The 21,867-nt window shown below is 32.1% G+C and overlaps 2 protein-coding genes across 2 annotated transcripts in view; both read left to right on the forward strand.

Moving 5' to 3' along the window:
- Window positions 1-7,180: 7,180 nt before the first annotated feature.
- LOC111614808 lies at window positions 7,181-8,258 on the forward strand. Its single transcript, XM_023356173.1, has 3 exons — window positions 7,181-7,380; window positions 7,612-7,772; window positions 7,845-8,258. Exons 1-3 carry the CDS (start codon window positions 7,362-7,364, stop codon window positions 7,980-7,982), a joined length of 318 nt encoding a protein of 105 aa, XP_023211941.1. The 5' UTR covers window positions 7,181-7,361; the 3' UTR covers window positions 7,983-8,258.
- A 1,334-nt stretch (window positions 8,259-9,592) lies between these two features.
- Window positions 9,593-21,867, forward strand: part of LOC111614809 (general transcription factor 3C polypeptide 4-like) — a gene marked incomplete at its 3' end in the record, with an annotated part of 17,569 nt that continues 5,294 nt past the window's right edge. Inside the window, exons 1-8 of the mRNA XM_023356174.1 lie at window positions 9,593-9,765; window positions 11,132-11,264; window positions 11,334-11,451; window positions 12,273-12,487; window positions 13,960-14,089; window positions 18,340-18,419; window positions 18,961-19,109; window positions 21,211-21,346. Coding sequence (XP_023211942.1) covers window positions 9,646-9,765; window positions 11,132-11,264; window positions 11,334-11,451; window positions 12,273-12,487; window positions 13,960-14,089; window positions 18,340-18,419; window positions 18,961-19,109; window positions 21,211-21,346 — 1,081 coding nt within the window. The remainder of the gene's footprint in view (window positions 9,766-11,131; window positions 11,265-11,333; window positions 11,452-12,272; window positions 12,488-13,959; window positions 14,090-18,339; window positions 18,420-18,960; window positions 19,110-21,210; window positions 21,347-21,867) is intronic.

Consider the following 21,867-nt stretch of genomic DNA (forward strand, 5'->3'; position numbering starts at 1 on the left):
TGAAAATTTTAAAATCAATTATTCCCTAGTTATAGGAGGGTTAAATTACAATCGATAATGGATTCGGGTGTAAATACCGGGTGTCCAGTTTGTCAGATCGACTTTGTTCTTCGAGCGGCCAAAGTCTTCGCCACGAATATAATTATGAACTGCAACTGCCAGAAGAACGAAAGAAAACCGAAATTTCGTTTCTTCCTGGACAAAGCTTACGGGTGTTACGAAAATACGGTACAACTTTTCTTGTGGACTATAACAATTCGACAGTTTCTGGAAACCTTTTTCGAAGGCGTAACCTGCAGTGAGTGGGTATACGTTTACGGAACCGGCAATAGTTTTATCAGATTGATATATTCTATTATTTATCTGTTTTGTGCTCTCCTTTTCGGCATATTTAAAAGAAGAAAACTGTACTTCGAATACAAGAAAAGCGCTTACGAAGAAGAAACCTCCTTAAACAAATACCTCGAAGCTTTTTCATTAATTTCACTTATTATATACTTTATTGTCACGCTTGGTATAAGTGTAGTATTTGATATATTCGGTTTTCCAATCATAAGAGATAAGAAATCTCCCGAGGAAGCGGCATTTTGTGTCATTTTAATAAATGTTACTTTCATATACTTAAACGCTGTTATTTTCCTTTTTGTCTTGCAAGGTATCGTCGTTGGATTTATAATGTTCGAAAGATTAAAAACTCTGTCAACCGCGATGAAGAGTTTCCACGCCGAACACAGTCGATTGGAGATCTTCTTAAACAGTTGCGTAGAAAAGCACACGGAAATTTTGGACGATTTGGTACAGGTGAACGAGGTGTGCGAATACGTCTTTCCTCTGATCTACGCCGTGGCTCTCTACGTCAATTGCTTTTTCATTTACGTAGCGGCATTCATTGACATTAAGATGATTCTGAGAATCATGATTTGGATTTTATGTTTAGCCTTATTTTTCTTGATTTTTCTTCTTTCCTTTGCTTTGTCCCGTTTAACATCTGAGGTAAGCGCTATCTTCATTTACGTAATAAAAAGTAGAAAATAAATAAATAGGTTTCTCTTGTGGATAATTTTCATTTTTAAATTATTGTATCGTCATTCGAATTAAATGGCTATGACGCATTTCTTTTACGATTTATTATTTTGTTTTTTAGTATTCGCATCCCAAATAATCGAATTAGATGAACTTACAATACGAAAAAAGTAGTCTAATAAAGAGCAAAAATTTTATTATTATAATATTGTATAGTGAAAGACAAAATAGAGAATTAAAACAAACGCGAAACACCACTTTTTCTTTTTATCACTCTCTTCTTCGTCTCGGTATCCAATTACAATATTTTCCACTATTTAATTTAATGTTCCCACTGTGTCGAGACTAGAAAAGCCTTCCTTAGTGGTTAGAGTGTACGGACGAGACAGAGTAAAGCAAAGCTTACTCTTCCGTTAATGACTTTGCCGAATTCCTAACGGCCTTCGTAAAAAAGAGCCCCACTTAAGCTTAGTTCATACCAAGCGCAATTCGTTGGCGAAAGCGAAAAACAGAGCGAATGAATGACACGTCAGATACGACGAATATGTGAACTAACCTTTAGTGCCACAGGGCAAAAAGAGCTAACTTAAAATTTGATTTAAGCAATCTATGCTATTACTTATTTAATTGCGTGGAACGCGTAAAATATTAATGCAATTGCAGACCTTAATATAACTAACATATAACTTCAAATAAAAAATCGTACCTTTTACGGCTACTTTCTCTATTAAAACAGCATTTATAGAGTCATCTGTTAGCATATTTTATTATTATAAACTTTATAAACGGGTGGGCCCACGCAGACACTTTTAAATTTTGCCGGAGAAGTTAAGAAACTCGTTGCTGGAGTTTTTTATTTTCGTGTTATATCTCAATAAATACAGTTTTCAATCGCTCCTATAATATACTTTAAATCGCAGAGTTTAAAAATAATTAAAGAAATAATAGAATATTAATCAAAATAATTTTCATTTCTTTCTTTTTCAGTTGTACAATAACTTCATAGAAATCAGAAGATTTTCTTCCGTCCACATGAAAATTGAAAGCAAACTCAAGGTTGACATCGCTCGAAATCTCGATTAATTATTAAATTCGCCTTTTAACCGTAAACAATTTGATTAATAAACTTATCTGATTAGTTTCTAGATTTCATGAAGAGATTCGGAAAGACCCCGATCGGCCTTTCTGTCGGAGGATTCTTCTTCATCAAGAAAAACTTTGTCATGAGAGTGAGTACCTCTTTCTGGTGTATTTCGTTAGACCCGAATTTAGTTTTTCACTGACAATGTGTGCCATGCGTTAGACACCCATTAAGATTTTTCCGAGTGTATTATTTAAATAATATTTAAATTTTAAATCTCAGTTTTAGCATCTGCATTTCATATTCTATGTTTTTGTAATTATAAATACTGGCTGGAATAAAAGACTTTCTTATTTTACAGATGTTAAGTGGATTTTATTCTATTTTGTCAACGTTACTGAAGCTCGGCAACGAGAAGAAAAGTGGATGCATCTCGACAGAAATCAACAAAACCGATTCCTACCGCATATTGTCAATCTTGGATAATTTTTAATTTCCTTTTCTATAAACTTCCCATCGTTAGAAACGAACCGATTTCCGCCACTACACCTATATTTTCCCACCGAAAAGGAGTTAAGAATGTTAAATCAAAAGGTTTCTATCCGGGTTAGGAGGACGTATTTCGAGAATGGCTCCTTGATAATATAGAAGAGTTTGTAAATGACATTAGTTCTATATCATTCATTACCACATAATTCCACAGTGAAGAATAGCGCAACCGGAATAAAACCCGCATTTGATGCATCGTCCAAGCAAAAGTGATTCCCTACTTTTAAGAAATATCTCGAAAAACAAATTAAATCTTGTCGAATTGATTCCGACGTCGTGTATCTCGGTAGGGTTGGACTTAATGACGATTTTACTCGTTATTACCAGTTACAATTCTTTTATAAAACCCATCCCTACTTTCAAAATTAAGCTTTCTTCCATGTTATAATAGTTAAAAATATAGAAAGATTTTTAATAAAATATAAGAAGAGATGGTGCCACTAAATGTTGCCGGGAAAGTTAAGCAACTCGTTTCTGGACTTTTTTGTCCCCGCTGTTTTGAAGACTTTTAATGCCAGACATCCCAGTACGATACAAATCTTCGTGTTCGACGGACCGAAGTTGAGAAAGGCCGCATCGTTTGGCCGAGGGAAGCGAGATGGCCTTTTCGCCGAATTGTTTTCCATCTGATTGTGAAGACATGTTGGGACAGTGAATACGTGAAGGGCCACATATATGCGGGCAGAGTCTGAACACTCCAGACACAAAATAGACGAGAAGAGATGACATAATCACGAACGGCTGTGGCGGCGTCTTTGCCCATTATCCAGACAGATGGAAGCCTGGCCACAGAACCTGTTTTCTCGTACTATCAACACCATAAAAAATTAGTGCTATGACAGAGAAACGTGAACTGCTACGAACTGGCAGCACGTTGTCTTTATCTTTAGCGACGAATCGACGTTTCTATATTGTTGTTAAGCTTCAGTTTTTTCTATTCTAGAAGATATATATAAGAGATAAGAAGAGATATATACATATTCTAGAAGATTCTACCATTGCTCCATTCAAGTCGAATCCTACTCAAATCGACTTAATTTACCAGAATATTCGAACATTCTAACTTTAACAAGATGGATTCTACCTCGTCTCTGTGATGATGAACGAAAGGCTACAGACAAAATGCAAAATAGTCTGTCGAGATCTGTCTATAGAAGTGCTTCTTAAACTTTTTTTATTCACGACCCCATTTATGATTGTGATTTTTTTCGTGACCCAAAAAAATATAAAATGAAGATATATACAAATTTGCAAAAACAATAATTGTGTACTACCACAGTTCACTCTTGTGTTACAATGGAACAGAGACAACTAAATACACTGAAAAGAGACAACTAAATACACTGAAAAGCGACAACACTACACTAGTTCACACTACATTGTTGCCGAATCGTTGTCTCGCTGCACCAGAAGTGACATAAAGCGCAACTCACGAAACCTATGACACAAAGCGTGCCATTTTCAAACTCTCACAAATTATTTTCAATATTTTGCCTTAAATTCTCGCGACCCCAAATGGAGTCGCGAACCATAGTTTAAGGAGCCCTGGTATATAGAAAGACCGACACGGAAACCCCGAAATTCTGTCAAAAAATCTAAATTTTTAACATTAAACCGAGTCGCCACGCGACAATAAAATTTCGACAATTGTCTTCTGTTTTGTTTGAATGCGATTCGGTTAATTGTTTCGAGTGTTTTCTGAGTTTTGCTCTAGTTGCACCGATTATTTGGGTAAGTTTAGTCCCTGATCATTCTAGATTTACGTATTTTTATGGAATTAGTCGATCGGGTCGGGCAGGAACTACACGCGCACCTTTCTGTCGCGTATTATATTGTTCGGTGGTTCATTAAGTGTGTGTTCAATTCGGTGAAATTAGTTAAGTTTGTATTTTTTTGTAACCTGCATCAACCTGGCGAGTAAATAAACTTATTGTATCTTTGGTTTATTTAAATTAAATTGCGTTTTGTTTGTCTACTTCTCGCCCGTTGGTCTAACAACGCTAACTCCAATCCGATGCTACACATACGAGGTTTGTTCAAAAAGTATCGGACTTATATTTAATTTTAATTTAACTGTTCTTTGTCTCGACAGATGGCGCGATCGATCTTTTCCATAGCGCCATCTGTCGAGACAAAGAAGAGTTAAATTAAATGGAAGACTTAAATTAATTTATTATATACAGTATATGGAAAAAAATGAAGACGAAGACAAGAAAAAAAAAGAGAGCAGAACTAGGTCCAACTGTATTGGAATGGTACCGACACGCCCCCTATTCACAGATGCTGTCCCACTACTGCACGACGCGGGAGCTTTTGCCTGCTGCGTTTCCGCCCTGGGCCAGTTCGCTCCTCCTTAGACAACCTGGTTAACCTGGGCTCCCCCAGGGCCACCATATCGACGTCGTTCATAGTCGCGGACATCCGCTCGACATAGGTAAACGTGAAGGTCTTCACCCGTCCTCAAGCCGTTCTCTAGTTCTGGCCTCCAAAGTGGCTGGATTACAGGAACACGCCATTGCTCCCGGCCGGCAGTATCGCTTGGAAACTTCTATAAGTACCTAGCTTCCACTTTTTTCTATCTCCCCTTCCGTTTTCGACTTGAAAATTAATTTATTAAATTTTCTGGAACGTATGGATCGACGGTGCTTCTTATTTTCTCGTATCCGATTTTTTTATTAATCGAATTTAGTTATTGCTAGCGATGGGAGATGGCGCTGCATACTTTCTTGTCAAGCGCTAACTTTACTTGTTTTTCGGCGATCGATAGATTCCTGTATCTGACACGAAATTTAGCTTTTTTTTTGTATTCTGCCCTCTAGTGACGAAGTCAAACTTATCTCATACGAAATAAAAAAATTAATATCTTTTCAAGTTCTGTATTTATGTTTTATGTTTATTAGCAAAATAAATCACCAAAAAATTTTGAAATTAATTTATTCAATTAAAGAAATTTAATCATGGTGTCAATGGTAACATCTCAGCTAATAAACTTTATGACTGGAATTAGATAATTATTCTCGCTTTAATTTATGCAATGATTTCTCTTTGGTGTTGAAAATAATAAAAATAACATTTGAAAAAATTATATACAGTAGAGCCTCGATTATCCGACCCCCTATCAACCGACCCCTCGTTTAACCGACCGTCCTAGTCGGCAAATTTCAAATGTCCGCTATTGATGTGGCGCTACAATATTTGGCTATGTCTTGGCTACTTTAATATTATTTTTACGTGTTTTAGCTGGCAACACTGGATCGACCATAAAAGGGAGCCAGTATTTAAACGAAGCTTAACTTTCTAATTTTTAACGATACAATAGCGATGATTATTATTTTTAAAAATTTTTGTTAGGCTTAACATCGATGAAAATTCAACGCAAAGTAGGTTAATAGCGATATACTAATATACTAATTACATGGGATATAATAATATACTACACTAATAATGGATTTTTTCATACTTTTCGATTATCCGCCCTTTCAATTATCCCACCAACCCCAGTCCCCAATTAGTTCGGATAATCGAGGCTCTACTGTAAATGATTCTTATATAGAATTTACGCTAATTTTAACTGACCTTATTGTGAGTTTTCGTAAATTTTTTTGTCAAAATTCGCCGATATCGATCAAACTTGATGTCAAATGTTGGGCAAAACTTTGCAAATCTGTTTTTTTCGAATGTATTAAATGATGTCAGAATGAATATTATTTGATGTTCTTGAAGATTAAAACAGCAACTATAGTCGTCCTTCGTCATAGGTCCATATCCCACGATTATATTGTATTTGGAATTAATCTAAATATAAAGAAATTTTAACTAAAAAAATAAGCAAATCGCGACTTTTAACATAAATTTACATGCTTAATGCAGAGGTGTCTCCTATATATATATATATTTGTTTTTTTTATCTCTTTTTCCTTTAGGTACTAGAACCTTTCTAGCATTCCCTTTGTGGATTTTACTACGCACACAACAAGGTGGGCTGTGAGGGACAAGACCTAACATATCACGAAGAACCACCTGGGAACATTTGGGAGGGAGAAGTCTGTAGGAACATTTGGGAGGTAGAAGAGTCTCTAACTCTACCACGAAGAGGACGAAGTGGCCATTTATCGTACAAGTGGATATTTTCCGATTGTAAGAACTCTTTCGTTTCATTTTTTAACACGTCTTATTCTCGTATCGTAATTTACTGTTTTTTCTGTTTATAGACATGCCGAAGATGTTCTTCGATCACATACACATGCACGGACATAACATTACTGTACACGAAGGTATACACCGTTAAACCTAATTTGTTAATTTGAGTATAAGGTTCAGAAAATATAGAAAGAAATCTTAAACAGGTATGAACACGAAGATAACTTCGCCATTGTAGAAAGGATCGTGCACACCTATACATATTCGCACCTCTTATCGTAATGTGCATTAAATGTTTTCATCTTTAAAAATCTCAAAAATAATAACGAATATTAAATAATTTATTCATTAAGTATATAAAACAATTTCTGAAATTATATAGGTAGTAATTTGCATAATACCTTGCCCGTCACTCCGCTATTTATCTGCGAGTTTCGCTACTGTTTCCTTTGTTAAATTCAAAGTTTTCTTTTACGAATTTGTTCATTTAGAATATTTTAACAATGTTTGGTTGGAGTGACCTTATCATTTCACTGTTAAATGTGTGGTACGTTGTCTTATTTAATGGATGTTCTCTAGAAGACAATGTAAGTAGTCTATTATCACGATAAAATGAATGTTTTTCTATTAATTTAAATATTACATAAATACATTAACGTTAAGAATCAAACCAGTTAAGTAATGAACTTAATTTGCTTATACTTTAACACTGAAAAGTATAAACTGTACTACACTTATAGTATATGAATTTATTAATTAGCACCTTTTTATATTGTCCATGGTTTCCTAGAACATTGAAGATTAATGTTATTTTTCAGTTATTAATCGGCATGTCTCTCAACTTCTTCACCATTTCCATGATTTTAACAATGAAGTACATTTATGCACCTCTAAATACATTCGCAACGTTCAGATTTCTTCTCTTGATTACGTTAGCGACGATAATTTTGTGGATTTCGGAAGTAATCAGAAGTCTGAAGTAAGTGTTTAGCCCGTTAATAACAAATATTATATATTTTTCACGTAATATATTTAAATTTCTGTATTTTAGAATAAAAATATTCAATGTGGAGCGAAGGAATTGGACCAAACGTTTCGACGCCTGTTGGGTATTCGTCGAAAGTGTTATCTTTTCCGTCATTTTAAAGTGGGTAGATACTTACGTAGTGAATTATTCGACACAACGTAACAGAATAGAACACCCTTTTATATATTTATAATATTATACAGAGGATGTTGAAGAAGATTCATTAATTAATCGATCATCTTCTGGTATTCAGAAGAGAGATTTTACTCGCTCTGTAAACTTTTAATCGCGATTTGTATGTTTGCATATTGCTATAATTCATATTTTAATCAATTTTCTAATGTAGACAAGACATTTTTTGTGATTTTTAAAAACTTTAATTAAAATTTCTTCCTTTTTATTTTGTCTTTTTAGTTTCTTATTGAAATATCTGTATTTTACCCGAAGACTTTAACAATAAATGATCATTGATTTTTTTTTCCATCGGATAATCTGTCTAAAAACTTATTTATTTCTAAATGACTTACTGCGAGTCTCCATAAAGTAATAGTATTCATTTTTTTAAGTTAATAATCCAAATATTTATTTGTTAAACTATTTAACAAGTAATTCACAGGAGAAACCTGTGAATTATTTCTTCGCGAGATATTCGCATGTAAAGGCCAGTTTTTAATGTGTATCTTTGCCTTTTTTGCTGCTATGAGTGTGCTCTTTAGCTCTGATAAGGGCCAAACCGTCTCATTCGGAGCTTGAATTGTACACGGAATTGAAGTAGATAAAAGGTAAAGTATATTTTTATTGTAAATATTTAATGGATTCTACGTATTTTCGGAAAAGCCAACACTTTTAGAAAGGAACGGACGAAAAGGGTGACGAACGTTCGGGTGTTTTCTTCGTGTTGGTTCTACAACGTTCCATTTGAATATTATTACAGGATTCACACTTGACAAGGACTGTTCTCTTGCAAATTCCGTAGTCGTAAGTTCAATAGATCCAGCAATTTAAAACTATAGCAAATGCAATATCGAATTGCGCTGCAATTAGCCAGGCAGAAGATTGGTAAAGTATATTGTTTACGGTAACTGTTCAATGGTACGAAAGACGTTTTCGGTAAGCCTAGAAGTTTGACAACGGCGTTTGGAACGTCGGTGGAATCATGCTCGACGTTCCAAACGCCATTGTCGAACTTCTAGGCTTACAGGATGGCGGCGCTAAACGTCCGACGTTCACGTTTATGCGTTGAAAACGTCGGCCGCAACCTCTCTATTCTTCTGCTTATGCCTGTAGAATTCCGGCTGCTACCTAGTTAATATAGCAGCGATGGGTACTGTACGACAACTCCTTTAAGAACAAATGTCACTCAATGCGTACGCTCGACGTTGGCGACGTTTCAAACGAAACTAATTCACGAAGGAAAGCGATAGTTCGGCGATATCGATGTTTCTAAATCTATTCGAGTGTTTAAATTGTGGATTAAAAAGTAAAATAATACGAATAACTGTCCACACCGAAACAATCTATGAAAAATATTTCGGACTAGCAACATTTTTAACTTGGATTTTGAAGCGGCCATTTTCTTATAGGTCTAAACGAATCGTTCGAATTGTATAACGAAAGTGAGAATAACGACGACGTTAAAGAAGATTTTACATGTAATTTATTTTTTATTTTATTTTTTTTTTCAAAAAGGTGACGGTAGGCCAATAAAAGTTGGAAACCTATGATCTTAAAAATCGGGGCGTAGTTCTTCGTCGTCCCGCCGGGAGCGCACGAGTCGAGAGGAGTTCGCGGGACGATTTCCGCTTCCGGTCGGAGAGCCGGCGTGATGGAGTGTCGGACGCTTCATTCCGCTTCCTTCACCGGATCGGTCTGTCATCCCGGTTGTGTCGACTGGTCCGACGACAACAAATTAGTGGTATGCGTGGAAAAAGGCGTCTACGTCATGGTATGTCCGGTCTCTTACTTCGTAACGTCGTCCACCCTCTATAACTCAATGTAAATAAACCCGTCGAAAGGTCGCGTGTGTTTGGTCATCGCCATCTAAAAACTTTTTCTTCATATTTTCCACGTCTGGGCCGTTTAGTCCGGAGACTTATCGCTAAATCGTGTTGTCTGGTCGAAATTTATCCGTTTAATAATAATGGCATCAGGTGTATGTCCAGAGAGGTAAAATAACGGTGCATTGCAATACGAGTTTTGCCACACTCGGATGCGGGAAGTCTCCTCCTGGATTTCCACGCCAGCCCGCCTTGCCTTTCGAACGGATGCGCGTCTTTGCCGGGTCCGGGTGGCTTCGATTGACTTTCGAACGAGATCCGTGGTACCGATTTGTCAGTTTCGTTGTTTCCGGATCCGTACCGTCGACGGCCGTCTCCGAAACGTTTGTTAGTCTTTGTGGGTTTGCCACGATTGGAGACCCGTGTTGAGATTTTGGCTTTGACTCCCTCGCTGTTAAATCTGCGGGTTACAGAATTGTCGACTCGTCCGATCTATTTGTTCGGGTAAAAGTTAAAAATCCTGACGGATGCCTTTCTTTGTATTAAAAGATTTTGTCTTCCTTTCTCGGTTTGATGCGGGTGGAAGAAAAACTATGTCGAGACGTTAAATGATCGACAAATTTATAGCTTGATCCGTTCTGTGATGTGTGCCGTAAAAGATCTCTGTTCGAAGAACCTGTCTAGAGCCGGATGTGGATTCGTGGAGAAGGCGTGGACTTTGCCATGCTTCCCATTTTTTGAACATTAGTGGAGAGTCTAATGTGTTGTTTGAAGTCAAAAAATCTTTACAAACGACTGAATTCGAAATACAATAATAATTTTGTGGAAAATTACGTGATCCCTTTTTAAAAATAGAAGATATTTTATCTGTACATTGATCGTTCGGAGATCTTTGTTTGACTAATTAATGTGACAAATTGGGAATAAAATTATAAAATTCTATTGGAATATGATCTATTTCAGAAACCTTATTACGCATTGTCTCCTCGAATGCATTCCTGATTCCGTGCTTGTCAGAATCAGGAAATGAGTCCTTCCGGGAATTATTTACTTTGATACGTGGTCGATGCTAGTTATTTGTTAGTGTTTCCTCGTCAATTGTAAAATTATAACTTAATTAGCTAATGTTAGTGCATGTTATATTTTAATGCAATGCAAAATTTAATTATTTTGCTTAATAGCAAATGATTTTTTTATTTTCATTATTGCTAACATACAGTTTTATGTTAAATTGTCATTCGTGGCATTCGACAAACCTTCAAGAACCTCACCCTGTAATGAATAAATAAATATAAAATTTTGTTTCTGTTGCAGAGTGCAAATCATGTACCATTTGAATCCGACTGCCCCTTGGCATTTCACCAGCAGGGAATTTCCATTTTTCAGGAGACATTGAACTTTGATGTTAAAGTCGACAGAGCATCGCTGCATTCAAAATTATCCATGGGTAGTTTTTTTTTTAAATAATTCTAAAAAATAAAATGAATTGGCAATTTTCTTATTTTTTTTTTTGTAGAGGATGAACATTCGATGATGCTGGATCACACACTTAGCCCCTTGACTGCCAATGCGTCTCTCTTTCTCACCTTCAAGACTGCCCGTTGGTCGCCCGTCGGCATTATCGACGAAGGCTGGTAAGTAATGAATAAAGATGTCTCTAAATAATGCAAAATGATTAAAAGCATTATCAGAACTTTTTTTTGTATTTGTTTCTATCATTAAATTCCGGTATATGCCAATTAAAATCAATGTACTTATCGGTATTCTGTAAATCAAAGTACTTATTGTTGTTTTTAAGCTAAGTCTGTGTATTTTAGTTTTATAGCTATGAGTTTATTAACTAAATATGGGAATATTTTGGTAAAATTACTGACAACATTTATTATTGTTTATCTTGTTTTTTAATGCAAAAGAGAGAGAATAAATTCTAGTTTATTTAAAAAACAAAATTCCTTCTTTATCCATTTAACCAACATTGAAAAGATTGTGGATTATTTGCCTAAGTGAAACCCTAAATTTTCTCCTCTACCCAAAATGAAGTGAATAAAGCTCAAATTTTTAACTTTTTTTCTTATTTGTCCATTTGTTTGTTTGCGTAATTTCACATTTATCTACTTGTAACTTGGATAAAGTGCACCTTATAAAGAAAACACACCTTTTGATTTCCAGCAGTATATTTTAATATAATAAAAACCTTTTAAACCTATTCTTAACACAGCGTTTTACTAAGATTAAAAGTTATATGATATTTAGATTTTTTTTATTGTATGAAGTAAGTTATCTTAGTTTAATTGTATATCAAACACACCTTATTACCGAGAGATTTTGTTTATTACATTGAACGTGTGTTTGATATAAAATATGCGAAGAATTTGAGTACGGATTAAAGTTTATCTTAGTTTAATGTAATTAATCTATGAAGTAACTAAAATGCTTTTCTAAAACAATTTTTTAGTTGTATTTTAGCAGTTTTAACCATGGACCACCGGTTAATATTGTATAGAGAAGTCGGAAATAAATGGACATGTTTGATAGATTTGTCAACAAAATTTTATAATCAACATAAAGAAATTTGGGAGAAAGATAAACAAGAAGAAAATGCAGAGACGAGAGACATATCGTTCATGTTCCAACAGATGAAAGAAAGGACATATAAACTTGCTGCTATAAGTATGTCGTTTAATTGATTTAAAATTTTTATAACAATGAACATTCTTAAATCTGATTTACTATAAGATATATGAGGGGCATCCAGAAAATAAAGAATGTTTGTGTGTACCACTCTGAGCGGGTAAATTATCTCTATCGATTTAAGATCAATTTTTTCTCTGATATGTTAGCTTAGCATGTATAGAGTTTTGATAATAAGCTTATTGTTACTTTTTTGTAAAGGGTTAAAATGTGTACAAAAATCAAAATCCTATTAAGTGCAAAGTGTTATTTGGTTTCTAAACAATCATATAGAAATTCATAAACAAATCATGGAAGTGTATGGTGATCACATTATAAACAAAGCAAGTGTGAGAAAATGGTGTTTAATGCTTAATCAAGGCTTAATGTGTAACCTTACTCTACTTCAGTCACTCAAGCTATGCTTCGGAAATTTGGCTGGGATGTTTTTGATCATCCACATTACAGTTCTGCCTGACTTCTAGTGATTTTCACTTCTTTTCCAAGCTGAAAGAGTTTTTGGATGGATTTGGAACATTTTGAAACAGATGACAAGGTGAAAGAAGCTGCCACTAACTAGCTGAAAGAACTGGCAGTGGAAGTCTATGACAAAGGAATTTAAAAACTAGTGTTGCATTACGACAGCTGTTTTAGCCATAATGCTGATTATGTAGAAAAGGTCTTGTACTAATTACTTAATAAAACTCTTTTCCTATCATTGCTGTTTTTTCCTTTTCTCACAATCAAACCTTCTTTATTTTCTGGATGCCCCTCATACATATATGAGCTGCTTGGGGAACATAATGGTAAGCATCATTTCCATCTATTGCTATTGCCATCATCCTGGTGTGATCATTTAGTTCTTTTTCAATTATGCCATTATGAAACTAGATTAATTACGAAACACTTCCAGTAAAAGATTGATTTTAGAATATATTTATTCAGATTTATGGTTCGATCACAATTGTATTTTTGCTGCATTCTAAAATTTCCATTTTGGCATTTATCATGTTGTTCTCTCATTATTTTATCATACAAGTTGCTAGATAATACCTTCAGAAAGGCTAGTATATTACGGAACAAGTAACTAGTGTATAAATGCAATAATACATTTTACAGCTGATTGTGTAATGAAAAAGACTTAGTCAATCCTACCACAGTCTCAGGAGTGTATGAAATACCCTTCACTCTAGTATAAACAAACATAGTATTAAGGATTCATGTATTAACCATAAGAAGCCTCTTGCTTATCCACAGCATGGAAGTATGTTATAAATGATGAGGTTAAAATCATGTACTAATTACTAATATATATTAGTCATGAAAACTTTTTTTATACACTTGACTGAACAATTTTATTTTTATATAATATGACCACTTATAAAAACACAGTATACTTATTTGTTTTAAATCACTTATTTATAATGCAAATAACTGAATATATAAGTTCTAACATGCAAAATTAATTTCAGCCATGACGTGGACTCAGAAATTTAGTTCCATTGCCGCTTCTACCAGTGACGAAAATATAACATTTTGCTTTTTGATTGTTGCGATGAAAAGCGGTCATATAATATTTTGGAAAGTAGTAAGTGTCGAAATGTAAGTAAATTTTTTCATTTTTGCATGAACACTTTATTTTATTTATTCTGTATTTAATACTTACATTTTGATGACAATAAAAGATGCCTCCTCAAAAATATATCCATATTAAAATTACAAGCACAGGGAAAAAGTAATAACAACAATAAACTATATAAGAATACAAAAGACTGAAGGTTATGTGACAAACAAAAACCATCATAAAAAAAATATCTTACAGCAGAATGAACAATATATTTATAAAAGTAAAAAAATGGTAAAACAATAAACTTATAAATAAAACATCATAAGAACCAAAGAAAAAGTCCACAAAACCATACACTTAGTATGGTGTTTATCCAATTTTAATAATAAATTTCTTAACTGGAATAAATTAAATTTAAAAGAGTTTCTAACATGTCCCATAACGTTTTTGGCTATCTAAGCAGCCATAATCAGAATTGAACATGCAATAGGTTCTATTCCATGTTCGATCCTCATAATAGCTGTTAAAGCATCATGCCACACCTCATTGCCAAGTTCTTTAGTAATTTATTAATGTGTAGATTAAAAGGAAATTAACTGTCGAAAATCAAACCAGGATCATTTATAAAATTAATACATTTGATATCAATGGATATGGAACTGAATTGGGAGATCTCAATGAAGAAAAACATAGAACCTTTGTCTTAAGTTTAGAATGGAACGTGGTTAACTTGAAGTCACGTTTTCTTTCCTCAATTGTCCAGTATAAGGATTTACATGTTAAGTCAAACTGGCTAATTGGAATGGGATTTTGATACAGTATTTTCATAAACTCTCTAGAATTTTAATTTTTCATTAAATAAAATAATTAACATTCATATATAAAAAAAAACTAATTAGAAACTTTCTATAAAGAAAAGGAATCATGTATGATTAAAAATAAACTTTGTGTCACTTGATGGCGGGGGTGACGGCTTCCAACAGCATGTGTAACCTAGATACTGTAACTGCCATTTAAACCTGCTTTTTTCCAAACGTTTTGTTTTGTTGATGGCTGATGGATTTCTCTGACTAGCTGGCATAAATAAATGTATTTTTGACTAATAGTTTTTTTAAAATTAAATTTAGTCCAATTCTATGTAAAAATTTTAACATTTACAGCAAAATTTTAAAAATATAATAATTGTAAAGGGTGATTTTTGTGATAAAAAAAATAATAAACTGATCAATACTAGAAGCACAGTATCACAATTAAAAATATCCTTACTAAATATTTAGGACTGAACAGATTAACGATTTAGGAAATCATTTCTCAGTAGCTTATTTAATCATTTGGTTAAGCATTTTTAAGTTAATCAGGTTTCATTATTTAATATTATGTGTTAGAAAATAAATTAATTTTTTTTTAAATATATGTAGTAGAGCATTTACATTTTCCTGTAATACTATTAGATTTATTGTTTATAATTTTAATATCATATGCATATTAAATAACAGAAGATTTTATTTTTGTAAATATATGATCAGTATAGCAATTAAACTGTGGATTATCCAAAATAGACTCCTGTTGGATTCTGTGTTCAGAGCTTCTTATCCTTTTATTGAATTGTTGTAACTTGTTAAATTTTTCAAGTTAACAAATATTGGACTTATCATACAGGAAAAGGTTTTAGAAGAGTAAATTAATCACTTTGAATTGTTTTTTTGGAAGCATTTTAGTTCTGAACTCCTCTGTTAATTGCTGAAGAGAGGAAATGCATCCAAAAACAAAAAAATAATTTAGAGTGATTAATTTTACTCTTTTAAAATCTTTTCCTGTATGATAAGTCCAATATTTGTTAACTTAACAACTTAAGAAGTACAACAACTGATGAATACTGTTGAAAAGAACAAAATGCATAAATTGATACTTTTCCACAGATAACAAATAACATTTTATTTTTCAAGTTTGGAAACCCAGTGGTTTCCAAACTTTCTGTACCACCGCCCCCTTTTTATCAGAAAAAATTGTTTTGTAACAATCTAATTTCATAAATACTGTCCTTATAATTTATTTAACGGCTTACAAAACAATATCCTTTATTAAATAAACTATATTGTGTATTTAATAAAGTCACTGGGGCTCAACTCTTGTCAAGACATTTTGGCAAGAGTGTGGATAGATTTTTAGCATTTGTATCCAAGTTGTTCAGACAAGGGTGTGAATTAGACATAATGATTCTGCTGATTCAGTTTTTCAACATTGATTTGACTTTTTTTTTTGTTTGTTTGTATTAAAAAATTATTTTAATTTGGTGAAAGCTGCACGTTCCCTTTGCAATAGTCTTGTGCCCCACCTATCCATTATCATAGGGTCAACATCAAACTCTGTACTTAAAGTAACCAGAAGACTAAATGGAATAACAGAGATGTAGGCTTGTATTATGTTAATATCTGCAGTGTGATCAAAAAGTTGCACACATCAAAATATTAGTTTGTGTAAATTGTGTCAAGTTATTTTTATTGTCTCTCACCACAAGATGACACTGTGGTAACTTCTGACTATTAAGAGAAATTCAGTGAAAGTCATAAAAGTTGCTGCAATGTATCTTTGTTTATTGAGAAAATGAAATGTTTTTCCCAGCAACAATGAATATTCATTGTTGAGTATTATTTTACCAGTTGTTCTTACGCACACGTTGCAGACAAATGTCATCAGAAATATCACCAGTTCTTGTGAGAATTCTTGGTGTTATTTATAAAGGATTGTTACCCCAAAGTTTTCCCCTGAGAGTATTTCAAAGTGAGTTGTGCATAAAAAATAACTTGCACACAATGAACAAAAGAGGAACATTGTAATAGCAATTGCCAGCATCAATTGTCAGGTGCTTCACAAGATGGCATAAAAATGGTAAAAAAGAGCTTATGCCTGCACTTGTGAACAAGGCTGTTTTGAACATATGTTATAATAATATGATTTGATTTTGCTTTTCATAAAAATCAGATTATAAATTATGTTTCTGTTACTTTCTGTATTTTCATATATTAATCTCACAAAATAAAATTGATTTCTAACAAATATGTGCATGACTTTTTTATCACCATGCGTATAATATATGTAAATCTGACCTCAGAATTCTTTACAATAAAATATTGAGTCTGCAATAGAATAATTATAGCAGATAAATTAGTAATACCACAATGGTAAAAACTATACTTGCTCTATTCCTTTCTATGTTTTTACCTGAATATGGTTATGTATTATCTTTGAAAATACTTGTAAATATATCTGTTTTTAAATTTAATATTTTCTTTATTTAATCTCCTTTAATGCCAAAAAGAGTTTCTTTTTACTCCTATTGAATTATTTTGATGTGTCTTAATTTATATTACATTTTAATTGGTGGTTTTATATGACAAGCAAATTTCTTGATTTTATATTAACTGTATACCAGAAATAAGTGTATTAGTGTTCACACTTGTCAGAGATAAGTATATTTCATAAATTATTTTCACATAATGATATCCAAATTCAAAATAAAATATTTCATTTAATTAATTAAGCATTTCTGTTTGTTACACTCAAGCTTTTTCCAGATGTTTAGAAAGAACAATTGAATTTTATTACATTGAGCAGCTTTAAATTTCAAATTTATTATTACAAATTAGATTTATATATTCATTTGTATTTAATCCTCTAATGGTTGGTATTAAATATAAAAAATGTAGAGAGAAAGAATTAATATAAATTATTCCAAACACATGAAATTTTGGTTGATGACCTATTTCAAGCCCTTTAATTTTATTTTAATTAAAACATTTCCAGCTGAGAATAGAATGATTAGGTTGGAAAGTGCATGCATTATAATTATACTGTTCCAATTTAATCATTATACTATTCCAGTTATCATTAATCTTGCAGTGATGAAACAGAGTAAGAGATCATTCAAAAATATATGTGTTCTATTTAACTCGATCTCTGACTCTTGTTTCATCACTTAATTTACAAGGTGTGCTAAGTCTGTGCAATCAGCCAAATTTGGGCTACATCAGGGAGGTCTTGGCCTCACAATACATGTTCTGAATGTTTTTGATAATGTAATTCAGAATTTTCTTTCTATTTAGTACCCACCAGAAAACTTTCATGGTGCACTGTCATGGGCTTTTTCCAAGTTCCTAAATGCTAAACAAAGCTGGCTCATGACTTCAGTTGCTGACCTTTCTGCATCAAATCTATATTAATAATAATGTTTCAAAAAACTTAAACAATCCTTTAGTTTGTTATATACATTTAAATATATTTGCAGGATAGAAGTGGCTGCAGAATGGGACAGCAAACTTGGTTATATAAGTAGCCTCTGTTGGCAGCAGACACATCACAATTCAGGTATTTTGTAGTTTTTTTGTATAGTGGGGAATTTAATGGCTGCTAGTAATGCTGGAGCATCAGGTTCTGATTAAAGAGACCCCATTTCAATTTATAGTTTATAAATTATATAATTTACTTTACTATATTTTTACCACTATATGATAGTAAATGTTATCTATTATAAGATTTTTTATTTATTTTTTGAAATACTTTCCAGATCTGTAGATTTATATTTTACTTTCCACTGTGTTCAATTTTTTTCAATCAGAACATAAATTTAGATTTTATTAAAATTTTAATATTACTTTTTTATTATCACCAAAGAAAAATTATTGCCATAGAAATAATATGTATATTTCTGGCCTGTTGGCGTTTCATATCAACAATCATACATGAACTCTTCTTTAATTATAATTTCCTCTGAAAGAAAAAAAAAACTGTACCACGACATAAAGAACTTTTGAAATTTCTTACAATAGTATAGTTGAATAAATAAGTTACTTTTTAGTTTCTATGTTTTGCATTAATGTTTTTTTTTTCCTTCTTTGTTAATTTTTAGGACTTTTAATTCTTGGTGCAAACAGTGGCCGTATTGTGCTTCTTCCTGTTTGGATAACTGCCGAAGGTGGAGAACTACAATTTGGAGAAAATGTTGCTATTTGGAAAGATGAAGATTTAATTTCTGTCAATCAAATAGTAGTAATGAAAGTAATTATTATTTTTTTAATTGCATATTTATTCTTAATATCCAGAATGATTCAAAAGTAACTTTATAACTTTGAATGAATGCCTATTTTTTGAATAAGTATTAGTTAACATTTTAAAACATAATACTGTAACAGTTTTATTTGTTTCCATTGTAATATAGCATCATTAGTGGGGCTAACGTACAGTTGAAAACGTTATGACAGATTTCTCTTCTGCAGTGAGAATTTGTTATGGAATGATGTTCAAATAAGTTTGTTCTTGAGTTCGAACAGTACTTATACGTCGCGCATGCCGTTCGAATTTAACTTATTTGAACATCATTCGTTAATGGCTTTCATTAACGGCATTCGTTAAATTAGAATTTGTTATATTTGGTGGTTTAAAGAAACCAAATTGAAAACACAAGAAAAGATATTGTATAGTCCCAAGGATTACTTTTATATTTAAATAATAATGACATTACAAACAATTGATACAATTTATGTAATTATGTAAATATTTTCTACTTTCCGAATTTTCACCAAAGAATTCCAGTGTGATTTTTTTCATTGTTTAAATACAACTCTGACCTGACTGATATTGTGAAAACTTTTAGTGTGTAGTTGTCACTGGATCATACAATAAAAGGTCTGCATTAGTTGTATTAAGTACATGTTTTTAATGTCATATCAGTTAAAGTTTAATGAAGAATTGTATTTATCTTCAGGTTGTATACCATCTGTCTATGGCTGGATTTTAAAAATGGATAAAAGATTTAAATTGATTCAAAATTGTTTGTATGGTCATTATTATTTATCATATGCATAATTGCAGAAGTTATACAAAGCATCTAGGAAGAAATTGATTTCCAATAAGAAGTTTATCATTTAACAAATAATCATTACAATCATACCTTAAATCACTGAGAAAAGATTTATTCAATGAACGTTTTCAACCTGTTCGACAGGCCATCGTCGAATTTAAAACCTGATGATGGATCGTCGAGCAGGTTGAAAACGTTCATTGCAAGTGATCTGAAGTACTTTGGAATGAGATGGAATTGATATGTTCCATCTGTAATATTGGTGATTTGAGAAACAGAAATTTTTGAAATATATAAGTCTACCTTAAAATGAAATTGCATTAATTCTGAGGAATTGAATACTGTATCTACAGTATTCGACAACCATTTATGAAAAGTATGATAGGGCAGAAATCTGATTATTTATTTTATTTTTTTAATGTGTTTTTCAATATTAGAATTCTTTGATACTTTAAATATAGATGCTAACCAAATAAATAATATTTAAAATTGATAATGTTCCAATTTGTAGTTTAATTTTATTTGTTTTACTTTTCATTCAAAGGAGCACCCAAAGAAAATCTATTAACAAGACTTAAAATGCAATGTAATCAAATAATTTATTACTACACTTGTAAAGGTTGTTGTTAGTTTGATCAATACAGTCGACCCCCTATAACACTGTTGATTTTTCCGTTTTATATGAATTCCATGTTGTACGAGTCACTTAGATTTTACAAATGCATGAGCCATTCACAGCCTGGCACATGTATTTGTAAAATCTAAGTGACTTGTACAACATGGAATTCATATAAAATGGAAAAATCAACAGTGTTATAGGGGAGTCGACTATTTCCAGTTATCATTAACAACTTAATATTGTTGTGCAAGAGAAACTTGGCTCAGATTTAATACTTTACAAGTTTACTTTTTACAATATGTTTCATATTACTTTTTAACTTGTCATATTTAATGCTTTGATTTGATTTGTAGAATTGAGGTAATAGTGTATTATGCACTATGTGATTAGCCTCTTTTGTCTAATTCTATTGAGCCCAACTTGCAGTTTAGTTACATATTGTAGCATGGATGGAGAATGGAGTGACAGTCCAAACTGCTCATGATAAATTATGAGAATTTAAATAGATTTGAATTGATTCTATGTGAATATGATGGCAAAGTCTGTTGTCATCTCACTAAACAATCATTTTATATTATTAAAAATAAATATTTTTGTGAGTGTATGTGGATTATTAAAGATATAATAAATTGTGATAATTGGCTTAAATATTAAATTGTATTATTATTATTATTTTGCAGCAGACTGACTCACATTACATTGTTGTAGCTACAAAAGATACTTACTTAATATCGTGTGAAGTAATAATTCAAGAGGCAGATGTGATCATTAGAAAAATTGGACATACCAAGGGGCATTATAGTTTATCTGCTACAGGTAACCTTAAATCTGCATTATGTATATATAATATAATTCTAAAGAAGAATGAATATATTTAGATTGCTATATTTTATATGCTGTTTGTATCAAAAATTTGGGAAACTTTAGGAATTTTGGTAACTAAGGAAATTTTTAGCATACAAAATTCAGTTCTGAAACATTAATAAACTTTGATTGTCATCATCACAGTTGATAACTATGATATAAGAAAATGTTTACAACAATTTTTATGTAATTTTCTTATTCAAAAAGTGTTGACAATATTTAATAACTTGTATAATTAATTTATGCATAATTGAAAATATATTTTCTGGAACATACAGAGATAGGATTACACAAGATTGAACTTGTTATATTTCAGAAATGTAACTGATACTGAACCAATACCAATATATAGGTTTATTGGAATGTTCCCAATGTATTGGAATTAGTTCATCTTACAAACTGATATCTGATAATCTTTTCTTCTTTTTTTCAATTGTTAGAGATGGTAACTGTAACAATACATTGGCATATTA

The sequence above is a fragment of the Centruroides sculpturatus genome, unplaced genomic scaffold, assembly GCF_000671375.1.
Source record: "Centruroides sculpturatus isolate CEXI.00-Female unplaced genomic scaffold, Cexi_2.0 scaffold2121, whole genome shotgun sequence".
In the NCBI taxonomy this organism is placed as follows: domain Eukaryota; kingdom Metazoa; phylum Arthropoda; class Arachnida; order Scorpiones; family Buthidae; genus Centruroides; species Centruroides sculpturatus.

Bases quoted from the DNA above. Each gene is read 5' to 3' on its own strand.
- LOC111614808 (XM_023356173.1), top strand. The intron at 7,773-7,844 runs GTAAGTGTTTAG...TCTGTATTTTAG, and splicing joins GAAGTAATCAGAAGTCTGAA to AATAAAAATATTCAATGTGG.